Source organism: Pan paniscus, chromosome 9 (genome assembly GCF_029289425.2).
Source record: "Pan paniscus chromosome 9, NHGRI_mPanPan1-v2.0_pri, whole genome shotgun sequence".
NCBI lineage: Eukaryota > Metazoa > Chordata > Mammalia > Primates > Hominidae > Pan > Pan paniscus.
The window spans coordinates 3850650-3863401 of NC_073258.2; the positions used below are offsets into that span (position 1 = coordinate 3850650).

Consider the following 12752-nt stretch of genomic DNA (forward strand, 5'->3'; position numbering starts at 1 on the left):
CTCCAACAGCTCCAGGCCCCATTCCTGAGGCTGGGCTCACAGAGAGGCCCAGGCTGCCTGCCTTCCTGGGCAGTGTGGGGAGGGGCCCTCCTGCTCCAGGGGCCCCCAGTCCTCAGCCCTACAGGCTGGTGTCAGCCCGGCGGCCTGGGCTCCCTCCACTGAGGCCCCTGCCCTCTGCCCTCTCCACCAGCCAGGGCCCCGGCTGAGCAGCCCACGTCCCTGCATCCCCCACAGCTGGCACCAAAGGCCCCTGCGTCCCCCACAGCTGGCACCAAAGGCCCCTGTGTCCCCCACAGCTGGCACCAAAGGCCCTTGCGTCCCCCACAGCTGGCACCAAAGGCCCCTGCGTCCCCCACAGCTGGCACCAAAGGCCCCTGCGACCCCCACAGCTGGCACCAAAGGCAGTGTCTGTGGGGAGCGATGCGTGCCCCAGCCCTGTAAGCGTGATGTTCTCTGGCCTCTCCCATGCAGGTGGAGCGGGAGATCGCGATCCTGAAGCTCATTGAGCACCCCCACGTCCTAAAGCTGCACGACGTTTATGAAAACAAAAAATATTTGTAGGTATTGCTGGGTCTGAAGAGCTGGGGTGGCGGAGGTGGCAGCTGTCGCTGCAGGGGTGGGTGTCCGGGGCTTGGGGAGCACAGGGGCTGGAGGCCAGGGGCGCCTGCTGCATCCCAGCAGCCCTGGCCCTGCTAGCATGAACACCTGCCTGGGTAGGGTCTCAGCCCAGGCCGCTGTGGTCTCTGCTTCTGGACCAGACCGGAGACCTGCTCTGTGGAGGCTCGCAGAGCCACCAGCCTGAGGCTGGCAAGGGGGAACAGGACCTTCTGGAGGGGAGATAGGAGTTTCAGGGCAAGGGGCAGGAGCACCTGGCCCTCCCCACATGGCCACGCTGAGCCTCCCGGCCTCTGCCCAGGACGTCCCCAGCCCTGGGCAGTGAGCCATGTCTCTATCCCTGAGGCTCCCTCACACGAGGCATAGCCACCAGGATCCCGCCCTGGCTGGACCGTGACTGCCAAGTGTGGCTGAAAGTGTCACCTCCACAGCCGCTGAGGCCAGCAGAAATCCCTACCCTGTCCCAGGCATGCCTGGCTGTGAACCCCATCCCCCCAGACCCAGCCTCAGGGAGCTCCTGGGAGTGGGCAAAGTGGTCACTCACGGCAGTCTGCTCTGTGTGCTCTGATGGGGCTTTCTGACAGATGAGGGGCTGCTGCCCGAGGGCTGTCTGGCCTTGAGCCCCATCTGACCCTCGCTGGTCCCAGGGCGGTGGCGTGACCTGCCAGGTGATCCCAGCCGGGCATCTCTGAGGCATCAGGCTCTGAGGGAGCAGGGAACATACAGGGCTGGGCTGGGCTGGGGGCTGCCCTCAGGGTGAGCTGGCTGAGGGCCTGGCTGAACCCGGCAGCTCCCCTTCCCCCAGCAGCAATGTCCATGCTCGCTCTGGCCTGGGTTTCTGCATTCTCGTGGGGAGCATGTGCAGGTGGCCAGCTCGTGTGTAGCTGGGGAGAGGAAACCCAGGGGTGGGGTGTGGGGAGCCCGCCTACCCCACCATGAGCAGGGGCTCAGAAACTGTCACCAGAGGCCTGGGGGGGCGGGGGTGGTCCTGGCCCTGATGCTGGCAAGGTGGACTGTGACAAGGGGCATGGCTTCCTCATGATGACACGGTGCTGGTGCAGTGGGGTCCTGGGGAGGCCTTCTCGGAGGGGAGGGCAGGGGAGTGCGGGGGGGATGGGCACAGCAGGCCAAGGCCCAAGAACAGGAAAGAGCCCAGGAGGTGGGCACGGCCGGGCTCGCGGCTTCTCCCGAGGTCTGGCCCTGGGTGTTGTCCCACCCCCTCTGGACACCATGTGGCCTATGCTGAGCCTTGGGCCTGGCCGCCCCCCTGCCCAGAATCCCACCCTGGCCCCCACCACCTTCCCCTGGCCTGAGGGCTTCACACCTTCCCCTGGCCTGAGGGCTTCACACCTTCCCCTGCCCTGGGGGCTTCACACCCTCCCCTGCCCTGAGGGCTTCACACCTTCCCCTGTCCTGGGGGCTTCACCGCCTTCCCCTGCCCTGGGGGCTTCATATCTTCCCCTGCCCTGGGGGCTTCACCGCCTTCCCCTGCCCTGGGGGCTTCACCACCTTCCCCTGCCCTGGGGGCTTCACACCTTCCCCTGCCCTGGGGGCTTCACCACAACCTCTGCTCCCATCCCCACACTGGGCCCTTGACTCCTGCCAAAACCAGCTCCTGGGACAGCCCGTCATCCCAGTCCGCACGGCAGCTCTGAGCCTGCACCAAGGTGCCACCCCCTTGGCTGTACAGCCCCCCTACATCACCACAGCCACACCAGGGGCCACCACCCTCACAGGCCTCCCCCCCGAGCTGGTTCAGCCTGGGTGGAGCGGCCCCCAAGCAGCTGCATGCAGCGTCCCACGGGCCTCTCACCAGGAACCAGCCCCTCAGGACCCTCCATGTGGCTGAGACCCCACGGGGGCAGTGCTGGGAGCCCACCAGGGCAGGAAGGGGAGGGCCAGGCCAACCTTTTCCTCACCCCCTTCCCCTGGCCTTCACACCTCCTGTTCCCCCCACAGAGGCCCAGACAGTCCCTGGGCCCCTGGATGCGGCTGCGTGGTCTCCCTGCTCGGTGCCTGTGCCACTGAGGACCACAGGGTGTGAGGGCCAGAGCAGGCAGGGCAGAGTCCCGAGGCTACCCCATGCACCGAGCCTTGGCCCCAGCACCCGCCACACTCAGCCTGTGGGTTCCAAACCCTCCCTGGCGGCTGTGCCCCCAGAACCATCCCTTCACCTGTTCCTCCACCCTCACCCCACCCCACCCCAACCCAGGCTCCTTGAAGACTCATTTGAGGTCCACCCCCAGGAGCCCAGATGGTTTGAGATCCACCATAGTCAGGGCTCCTCTCAGCTGCCCCCGCAGCCAGCAGGAGGATGGGGGCGGCCTGCAGAGAGGCTGGGCCAGGAGGCAGCTGTGGGAGGCCCTGGGATGAGGAGGGGCGGCGGGCAGCCGCAGCTGGGCGCACTGGTGGCCCCGTCTCCTGCAGGTACCTGGTGCTAGAACACGTGTCAGGTGGTGAGCTCTTCGACTACCTGGTGAAGAAGGGGAGGCTGACGCCTAAGGAGGCTCGGAAGTTCTTCCGGCAGATCATCTCAGCGCTGGACTTCTGCCACAGCCACTCCATATGGTGAGCCCCACCCCTGGTGCCCCCCACTCCCCAGGGACCCCCACACCCAGTGCGCTACCACAGACGCCCCCTGTGCCCCAAGGACTACACCTCCTATGGTGCTATTCCGAGGTACACCATGCCCCCCATTAGCTGCCCCTCAAGTGCACTGTCCCCCCCATTAGCTACCCCTCAAGTGCACCATCCCCTCCTCCCCATTAGCTGCCCTGCAAGTGCACCGTCCCCCCCATTAGCTGCCCCTCAAGTGCACCATCCCCCCATAGCGGCCCCTCAAGTGCACCATCCCCCCCATTAGCAGCCCCTCAAGTGCACCATCCCCTCCCCCCATTAGCGGCCCCTCAAGTGCACCATTCCCTCCTCCCCATTAGCTGCCCCTCAAGTGCACTGTCCCCCCCATTAGCTACCCCTCAAGTGCACCGTCCCCCCATTAGCTGCCCCTCAAGTGCACCATCCCCCCCATTAGCAGCCCCTCAAGTGCACCATCCCCTCCCCCCATTAGCGGCCCCTCAAGTGCACCATCCCCCCATTAGCTGCCCCTCAAGTGCACCATCCCCCCCATTAGCAGCCCCTCAAGTGCACCATCCCCCCCATTAACTACCCCTCAAGTGCACCATCCCCCCCATTAGCAGCCCCTCAAGTGCACCATCCCCCCATTAACTACCCCTCAAGTGCACCATCCCCCCCATTAACTACCCCTCAAGTGCACCATCCCCCCCATTAGCAGCCCCTCAAGTGCACCGTCCCCCCCATTAACTACCCCTCAAGTGCACCATCCCCCCATTAGCTGCCCCTCAAGTGCACCATCCCCCCCATTAACTACCCCTCAAGTGCACCGTCCCCATTAGCAGCCCCTCAAGTGCACCATCCCCCTATTAGCTACCCCTCAAGTGCACTGTCCCCCTCATTAGCTGCCCCTCAAGTGCACCATCCCCTCCCCCCATTAGCTGCCCCTCAAGTGCACCCTCCCCCCCATTAACTACCCCTCAAGTGCACCATCCCCCCCATTAGCTACCCCTCAAGTGCACCATCCCCCCATTAGCTGCCCCTCAAGTGCACCATCCCCCCCATTAACTACCCCTCAAGTGCACCATCCCCCCCATTAACTACCCCTCAAGTGCACCATCCCCCCATTAGCTACCCCTCAAGTGCACCATCCCCCCCATTAACTACCCCTCAAGTGCACCATCCCCCCCATTAGCGGCCCCTCAAGTGCACCGTCCCCCCATAGCGGCCCCTCAAGTGCACCATCCCCCCCATTAACTACCCCTCAAGTGCACCATCCCCCCCATTAGCAGCCCCTCAAGTGCACCATCCCCCCCATTAGCAGCCCCTCAAGTGCACCGTCCCCCTCATTAGCTGCCCCTCAAGTGCACCATCCCCCCCATTAGCTGCCCCTCAAGTGCACCATCCCCCCATTAGCTACCCCTGAAGTGCACCATCCCCCCCATTAGCTACCCCTCAAGTGCACCGTCCCCCCCATTAACTACCCCTCAAGTGCACCATCCCCTCCCCCCATTAGCGGCCCCTCAAGTGCACCGTCCCCCCATTAGCTACCCCTCAAGTGCACCATCCCCATCATTAGCTACCCCTCAGGTGCATCATCCCCTCCTCATTAGCTGCTCCTCAGGTGCACCGTCCCCCCGATTAGCTGCCCCTCAAGTACACCATCCCCCCATTAGCTACCCCTCAAGTGTACCATCCCCTCATTAGCAGCCCCTCAAGTGCACCATCCCCTCCCCCCATTAGCGGCCCCTGAAGTGCACCGTCCCCCCCATTAGCTATCCCTCAAGTGCACCGTCCCCCCCATTAGCTGCCCCTCAAGTGCACCATCCCCTCCCCCCATTAGCGGCCCCTCAAGTGCACCGTCCCCCCCATTAGCTGCCCCTCAAGTGCACCATCCCCTCCCCCCCATTAGCTACCCCTCAAGTGCACCATCCCCCTCATTAGCTATCCCTCAAGTGCACCGTCCCCCCCATTAGCTGCCCCTCAAGTGCACCATCCCCTCCCCCCATTAGCTGCCCCTCAAGTGCACCCTCCCCCCCATTAACTACCCCTCAAGTGCACCATCCCCCCCATTAGCGGCCCCTCAAGTGCACCCTCCCCCCCATTAACTACCCCTCAAGTGCAACATCCCCCCCATTAGCGGCCCCTCAAGTGCACCCTCCCCCCCATTAGCGGCCCCTCAAGTGCACCGTCCCCCCATTAGCGGCCCCTCAAGTGCACCGTCCCCCCATTAGCGGCCCCTCAAGTGCACCATCCCCCCATTAGCTACCCCTCAAGTGCACCATCCCCCTCATTAGCTACCCCTCAAGTGCACCGTCCCCCTCATTAGCTACCCCTCAAGTGTACCATCCCCCCATTAGCTACCCCTCAAGTGCACCGTTCCCCTCATTAACTACCCCTCAAGTGCACCGTCCCCTCCCCCCATTAGCGGCCCCTCAAGTGCACCGTCCCCCTCATTAGCTATCCCTCAAGTGCACCGTCCCCCCCATTAGCTGCCCCTCAAGTGCACCATCCCCTCCCCCCATTAGCGGCCCCTCAAGTGCACCGTCCCCCCATTAGCTACCCCTCAAGTGCACCATCCCCATCATTAGCTACCCCTCAGGTGCATCATCCCCTCCTCATTAGCTGCTCCTCAGGTGCACCGTCCCCCCGATTAGCTGCCCCTCAAGTACACCATCCCCCCATTAGCTACCCCTCAAGTGTACCATCCCCTCATTAGCAGCCCCTCAAGTGCACCATCCCCTCCCCCCATTAGCGGCCCCTGAAGTGCACCGTCCCCCCCATTAGCTATCCCTCAAGTGCACCGTCCCCCCCATTAGCTGCCCCTCAAGTGCACCATCCCCTCCCCCCATTAGCGGCCCCTCAAGTGCACCGTCCCCCCCATTAGCTGCCCCTCAAGTGCACCATCCCCTCCCCCCCATTAGCTACCCCTCAAGTGCACCATCCCCCTCATTAGCTATCCCTCAAGTGCACCGTCCCCCCCATTAGCTGCCCCTCAAGTGCACCATCCCCTCCCCCCATTAGCTGCCCCTCAAGTGCACCCTCCCCCCCATTAACTACCCCTCAAGTGCACCATCCCCCCCATTAGCGGCCCCTCAAGTGCACCCTCCCCCCCATTAACTACCCCTCAAGTGCAACATCCCCCCCATTAGCGGCCCCTCAAGTGCACCCTCCCCCCCATTAGCGGCCCCTCAAGTGCACCGTCCCCCCATTAGCGGCCCCTCAAGTGCACCGTCCCCCCATTAGCGGCCCCTCAAGTGCACCATCCCCCCATTAGCTACCCCTCAAGTGCACCATCCCCCTCATTAGCTACCCCTCAAGTGCACCGTCCCCCTCATTAGCTACCCCTCAAGTGTACCATCCCCCCATTAGCTACCCCTCAAGTGCACCGTTCCCCTCATTAACTACCCCTCAAGTGCACCGTCCCCTCCCCCCATTAGCGGCCCCTCAAGTGCACCGTCCCCCTCATTAGCTATCCCTCAAGTGCACCGTCCCCCCCATTAGCTGCCCCTCAAGTGCACCATCCCCTCCCCCCATTAGCGGCCCCTCAAGTGCACCGTCCCCCCATTAGCTACCCCTCAAGTGCACCATCCCCATCATTAGCTACCCCTCAGGTGCATCATCCCCTCCTCATTAGCTGCTCCTCAGGTGCACCGTCCCCCCGATTAGCTGCCCCTCAAGTACACCATCCCCCCATTAGCTACCCCTCAAGTGTACCATCCCCCCATTAGCGGCCCCTCAAGTGCACCGTCTCCCCCATTAACTACCCCTCAAGTGCACCGTCCCCCCCATTAGCGGCCCCTCAAGTGCACCGTCCCCCCCATTAGCGGCCCCTCAAGTGCACCGTCCCCCCCATTAGCTACCCCTCAAGTGCACCGTACCCTCCCCCCCATTAGCTGCCCCTCAAGTGCACCATCCATCCCATTAGCTACCCCTCAAGTGCACCGTACCCTCCCCCCATTAGCGGCCCCTCAAGTGCACCATATTAGCGGCCCCTCAAGTGCACCGTCCCCCCCATTAGCGGCCCCTCAAGTGCACCGTCCCTCCCATTAGCTACCTCTCAAGTGCACCATGTGCACCAGGTGCTTCCCTTTTCCCCCCGAGGACCCCCTGCACCTCCCCTTTCCCCTGAGTGGGCAGTGTGTCGGGTAGTTTTCTGCCTGGCACCCACCCAAGCACTCTGGGAGCCCCTCGGCCTTTCCAGGGGCCATTGCTTGCATCCCTACGTGCCTGGGGGCCCTAGGTTGGTCTAGGCCAGAGCAGGTGTGCTAGGGAGCAGGAGGGGGCAGGAAGGAGCCTGCCAGGGTGCAGGAGGGCATGGCAGGAGAAACAGGGATGCCTGACCAAAGGCCAGAGCCAAACGGACCAGGCAGGTGACTTCTGATTGGCTGCCTATGACATCACCAGGCTGGGCTGCTATTGGCCCTTACGTGTGATTGGCGTTTGGAGAGGCAATGGGCTCTGGGCAGGGGGTCTCCAGGGCGGGGAGGCGCTCAAGGCAGAGACTGGCCCTGTTCAGCCTCACCACCCTCCTCCCCAGCCACAGGGATCTGAAACCTGAAAACCTCCTGCTGGACGAGAAGAACAACATCCGGATCGCAGACTTCGGCATGGCGTCCCTGCAGGTTGGCGACAGCCTGTTGGAGACCAGCTGTGGGTACGTGGCCCTCTGCCCTGGGGAGAGGCTGGGGGACGGGCTGGGCTGGGGGAAGAGGAGCCGGTGGACTGAGAGGCCCCCAGCCTGCCTGAGCCTCCCGGTACCCCACAGCCTGGTGGTGGTGGGGAGACAGGCCTCCCGGCACAGTAAGGGTAGGGGTACAGCCCTGGCCCTGGCCTGCCTGGGAGAGACGCTGGGACCCACTTACATGCCCCTCTCCTGGGGACCCCCTGGCCCCTGCCCGGCCGAGTGGGCAGACAGCCTTGGGCGCAGCAGAGACCCAGTGCCCCACCTTGATCTCCTCCCAAAAGCCCGCCTGGGGATGCAGGGAATGTGGGGGCGTCTGGCACCACAGCCCTGGAGGCCTCCTTGAGGGCCCTGCGGTGCACCATCACCCTGGGGGGAGGGCCTGGCAGCGCCCGGAGCCCCGCCGCTGACCTCTGCCCTTGCCCGCAGGTCCCCCCACTACGCCTGCCCCGAGGTGATCCGGGTGAGTCAGCGCCGCCGCGTGCAGCTCTGTGGGTCCCAGGGTGGCGGGGACCTGACCCTGGTGGGACCCCAGCCTGCCGCACCCCCAGGTGCTGCTAGGCTGCCTGTCCCCGGGCCGACTCCCTCTGAGCCCAGGCCCGCCAAGGCCCCCGCCCTGCCCTGCGCCCCCCAACAGCCCGGGCACTGCCGTCCACAGGGGGAGAAGTATGACGGCCGGAAGGCGGACGTGTGGAGCTGCGGCGTCATCCTGTTCGCCTTGCTGGTGGTGAGACCCTGGCCCCCTCAACCCTTCCCTGGCCTCTCCCCAAACCTGCCCGCCCATGCTGACCCCCACCCGGCCGCCCGCAGGGGGCTCTGCCCTTCGACGATGACAACTTGCGACAGCTGCTGGAGAAGGTGAAGCGGGGCGTGTTCCACATGCCGCACTTTATCCCGCCCGACTGCCAGAGTCTGCTACGGGGCATGATCGAGGTGGACGCCGCACGCCGCCTCACGGTGCGTGCCCTCGGAGCAGGGCGGCCCCAGAGCGTGGCAGGGGGCGCGGGGGCGGGCGTGTGCCTGTGTGTGCACAGGTGTGTGCCCAGACGTGTGGGCACCCAGGTGTGTGGGTCGGTGCCCAGGTGTGTGGACGTGTGCACAGGTGTCGGCTTGTGTTCAGGTGTGGGTGATCAAATGTGGGCCCATGCCCGTGTGTGGGTGACCAGGTGAGTGTTCAAGTGTGTGTGCGTGCCCAGGTGTGGGAGTGCCCAGGCATGTGTGGGCTCGTGTTCAGGTGTGTGGGTGCACAAATGTAGGCACATGCCCAGGTGTGTGTTCAAGGGTGTGGGGGTACCCAGGCACATGCCCAGGTTCATGTGATTGGGTGAGGGCGTAGGTGTGGGCATGTGCACATGTGGAGAGGTGTGTCCAGGTGCATATGAGCACTTGTACCAGTGTGGGGTGTGCACAGGTGTGGGGGGCTGTGTGCACATGTAGGTGAGACCTGGCTATAAGTTACACAAAAGCACTGGTGCTTCCCCATCACGGCCATCCTGCCTGCAGACGCTGCTGGGGCAAGCTCCAGGCAGCATGAATAGTTCTGCTGAGTGCCCCCAGCAGCTGTGGGGGCTAGCAAGAGCCAAAGGTAGCCCCCAGCTGCTGGTCCTGACCTCCTCCAGGGCTGCCTGGTGTGGGGACCGCACGTGTCCACTTGACAGAAGCAGGTCACACTCTGGGCTGGCCCTTCCAGGGTAGCGTTGCCCTGTTCCCAAGTGGCCACTGCCTCACACCCCACGAGCTGTCCCTGAGTCAGGGTGGAGAGAAGGGGCCGTGTGGCTGGCCGGCCCTCCCAGCCTCCTGCCTGCACCTGCACCCAGCCCTGCCCCGCCGCACAGGTGGGCCGGGTTCTCCTGGCTTCAGCTCCCTCCTGGCTGCTCCCTGCTCTCCTGCCTTGGTTCCTTCCTAGAGCCACGGAGGGGCCCAGCCCAGGCAGCACAGGCACCTGGGGCCGCCCTGGCTCCAGCTTCCCTCCCTCCCCCTCTCCCTCCGCTCCCCAGGCCCCTGCCCCTACCTGGAGCACCCCCTCCGACCCCAGCTCCCCCGACTTCTCTCCTCCTTGAGGTGTGTGTTTTCTTCTCCACTTGGGAGAGGCAGGAGCAGGGGTGCTGGCCTTGAGCCTCTGGGAACGCAGCCCCCTCCCTATCCTCCTCCCCACCTTCCCCCCACTCACTTGCCCTCACCCTCTCCTGCTCTCTCCGTGCTCCCAGCGCCCCTGCCTTCCCCCTCACCTCCTAATGTGGGCTCTTTCCGTCCCTCGTCCGTACTAACTCCCTGTTTCTCTTTCCTTGTAGCTAGAGCACATTCAGAAACACATATGGTATATGTAAGTAGCTTTTCCACCCACTAATCGCCTGCTTTGCCTGTTGCTGTGGCCTGGAGGCCCTGCTAGGAAAGGCGGGGGGAGGGCTCCGGCCCAGCGCAGGCCCTGCCCTGCCTTGGCCCTTGGCCCTCCGTGGCCTGCGCTGGGTGCGGGGTGTGGGCAGGACGCAGGAGGCCTCCGCGGGCTGGGCACAGGGAGAGTGGCAGGATGAAGGGCCCCAGGTGAGGGCGGGCCTCCCACCCTCGCAGCCGCCCAGGCCCGGCTGGAGCTGATGAGCGGGTGGCCCGTCCTGTGTCCACAGAGGGGGCAAGAATGAGCCCGAACCAGAGCAGCCCATTCCTCGCAAGGTGCAGATCCGCTCGCTGCCCAGCCTGGAGGACATCGACCCCGACGTGCTGGACAGCATGCACTCACTGGGCTGCTTCCGAGACCGCAACAAGCTGCTGCAGGACCTGCTGTCCGAGGAGTGCGTCTGGGGCTGCTCCCGGGTGGGGCACGGGGCCTGGGGTGGGAGCGCCGCCCCGGAGGAGCCGGCGGCCCCGTGTGCCAGCGCGTCTTGCGCCTCTCGCCCGCTGTAGGGAGAACCAGGAGAAGATGATTTACTTCCTCCTCCTGGACCGGAAAGAAAGGTACCCGAGCCAGGAGGATGAGGACCTGCCCCCCCGGAACGAGATAGGTATGGGTCCAGGGGTGGCCTCCAGCCCGGCCTGCACTGCCCCACCGGGGTCCAGGGGCTGTCTGGCCTGACCTTCGTCTGTACTCAGACCCTCCCCGGAAGCGTGTGGACTCCCCGATGCTGAACCGGCACGGCAAGCGGCGGCCAGAACGCAAGTCCATGGAGGTGCTCAGCGTGACGGACGGCGGCTCCCCGGTGCCTGCACGGCGGGCCATTGAGATGGCCCAGCACGGCCAGAGGTGTGTGTGCCCCGAGGCTGCTGGGCCTCCCTCCCTGGGCCCTGGCTGCGCGGCACTGCTGCCTGGCTCATCGCTACCCATTGGCTTGGGGTCTCGGCTGAGGCCATTGGGTGGGGCTGTATGGGCTAAACTGGGCTTAGCTGAGCTGGGCTGTGCTGTGCTGGAATGGACTGGGCTAGACTGGACTGGGCTAGGCTAAGCTGGGCTGGCATAGGCTAGGCTAAGCTAGGCTGGGCTGGGTTGGACTGGGCTAGAATAAGCTGGGCTGGGCTGGGCTGGACTAAACTGGACTAGACAGGGTTGAGCTGGGCTGGGCTGGTCTAGACTAGACTAGGCTGAGCTGGGCTGGCCTGGGCTGGTTTGGGCTGGGCTAGACTGCACTTGGTTGAGCCGAGCTGGGCTGTACTGGACTGCGAGGCTGAGCAGGATTGAGTTGAATTAGGGTGGGCAGGGCTGGGCTGGGCTAAACTGGATTTGGCTGAGCCGAGCCAGGCTGGGCTGGCTTGACCCAAGCTTGGCTGGGCTGAGCTGTGATGTGGTCACACCATGCTCAGAGCCATCAGCCCAGCAAGCCTGTCCCCCTGGTCCCAGCAATGCTGGGCCCGGCTCTGGGTGGCAAGTGTGGTGTGTGTGGCCAGGGACATCACAGAACTCAGCAGTGATGAGCAGACCCGTGGCCGGAGGAAGGGCACCCAGCCCCTCTGGAGCCTCTGCTGGGTGGGGGCAGGGCTGGGCTGCCCGCACGAGGCCCTCAGCAAATCCTTGGAGCCGGTGCGGCCTCTTGGGGATGAGCTCAAACGTCCCTCACCAGGTGGCAGCTTCCAACACTTGGGGACAGCCCTTGGGCCCAGGAGCACACCAGGAGGTCCGGGAGCCCGGGCAGCAGTCTCTGGTCTGCCCTGTGATCTGGGCCTCAGCACCCCAGGGCCCCCTCCTTGTATTGGAGATGTGGGGGGTGGGACAGGCGTGGCCTGTTCCTCGGGAACTTGGGGGAAGCTGTGGGGAACTGCAAGGTAGCTTGGCAGCCATCAGGCTAAACCTGTTCCAGCCCCAGCCCTGGCCAGAGTACTGGTGGTCCCAGTTCTGGCAGCTCCCAGGCCATGGCCCCCTGGGAGTCCTAGGCCCTCCCCAGGGTTTCAGGCTGGCCCAGCTTCCAACCTGGGGTCCCAGCCCCCAGAACCTCCTTCCCAGGGCCCAGTCAGCGCAGCCCTGACCCCAGTACTAGGGGGTAGCAAGGGGCCCTCCTATCTACATTCTACTGTCCTGACCTTCAGTGGCCTGCATGTCATGGGGGTACCTCAACCTGCAGCCCAGGTGCCTGCCTCCTGCCTGCGTGGCCACCTCCCTGGACTCCCTGACCCTGCAGGGCAGGCCCCACCACCCCACTGCCTGGCCCCTCCGGTCAGCGGCGTGGGAGGCCGCCCTCTTGGCCTCTGCTGCAACTCCCAGGCCTGGCTGCCTGGGGCAGGTGTGGGATGGGCCAGGCCATGGACCATTCCGGGGCCTCTGGAAGGCCACTAGTCCTGGCATGTCCCAGCCAGATTCCACTCCTGGTGGGGCCACCTGTGCAGCCAGCAGAGACCCAGCTGCTTGGTGCTGGGCCACACAGGGCTGCTGACTGGGGACGCAGGGGTCCTGGGGGCTGGG

The 12752-nt window shown here is 64.9% G+C and overlaps 1 protein-coding gene across 19 annotated transcripts in view; it reads left to right on the forward strand.

Annotated features, from left to right (window-relative positions):
- BRSK2 (BR serine/threonine kinase 2) overlaps positions 1–12752 on the forward strand; it is a 70535-nt gene that overhangs the window by 42658 nt on the left and 15125 nt on the right. For 18 of the 19 annotated variants that reach the window (XR_004664961.3, XR_004664963.4, XR_004664958.4 and 15 more), the window contains exons 3-12: positions 472–557; positions 3043–3183; positions 7727–7843; positions 8300–8333; positions 8529–8597; positions 8681–8827; positions 10162–10193; positions 10492–10656; positions 10769–10866; positions 10955–11105. Coding sequence is in view for 13 of the 19 variants with exons in the window: in XM_034931902.3 (XP_034787793.1) it covers positions 472–557; positions 3043–3183; positions 7727–7843; positions 8300–8333; positions 8529–8597; positions 8681–8827; positions 10162–10193; positions 10492–10656; positions 10769–10866; positions 10955–11105 (1040 nt within the window). In the remaining 6 variants the exon portion in view is untranslated. Of the gene's footprint in view, positions 1–471; positions 562–3042; positions 3184–7726; positions 7844–8299; positions 8334–8528; positions 8598–8680; positions 8828–10161; positions 10194–10491; positions 10657–10768; positions 10867–10954; positions 11106–12752 lie in introns of all 19 variants that reach the window. The other variant, XM_034931910.3, reaches the window with a different exon arrangement.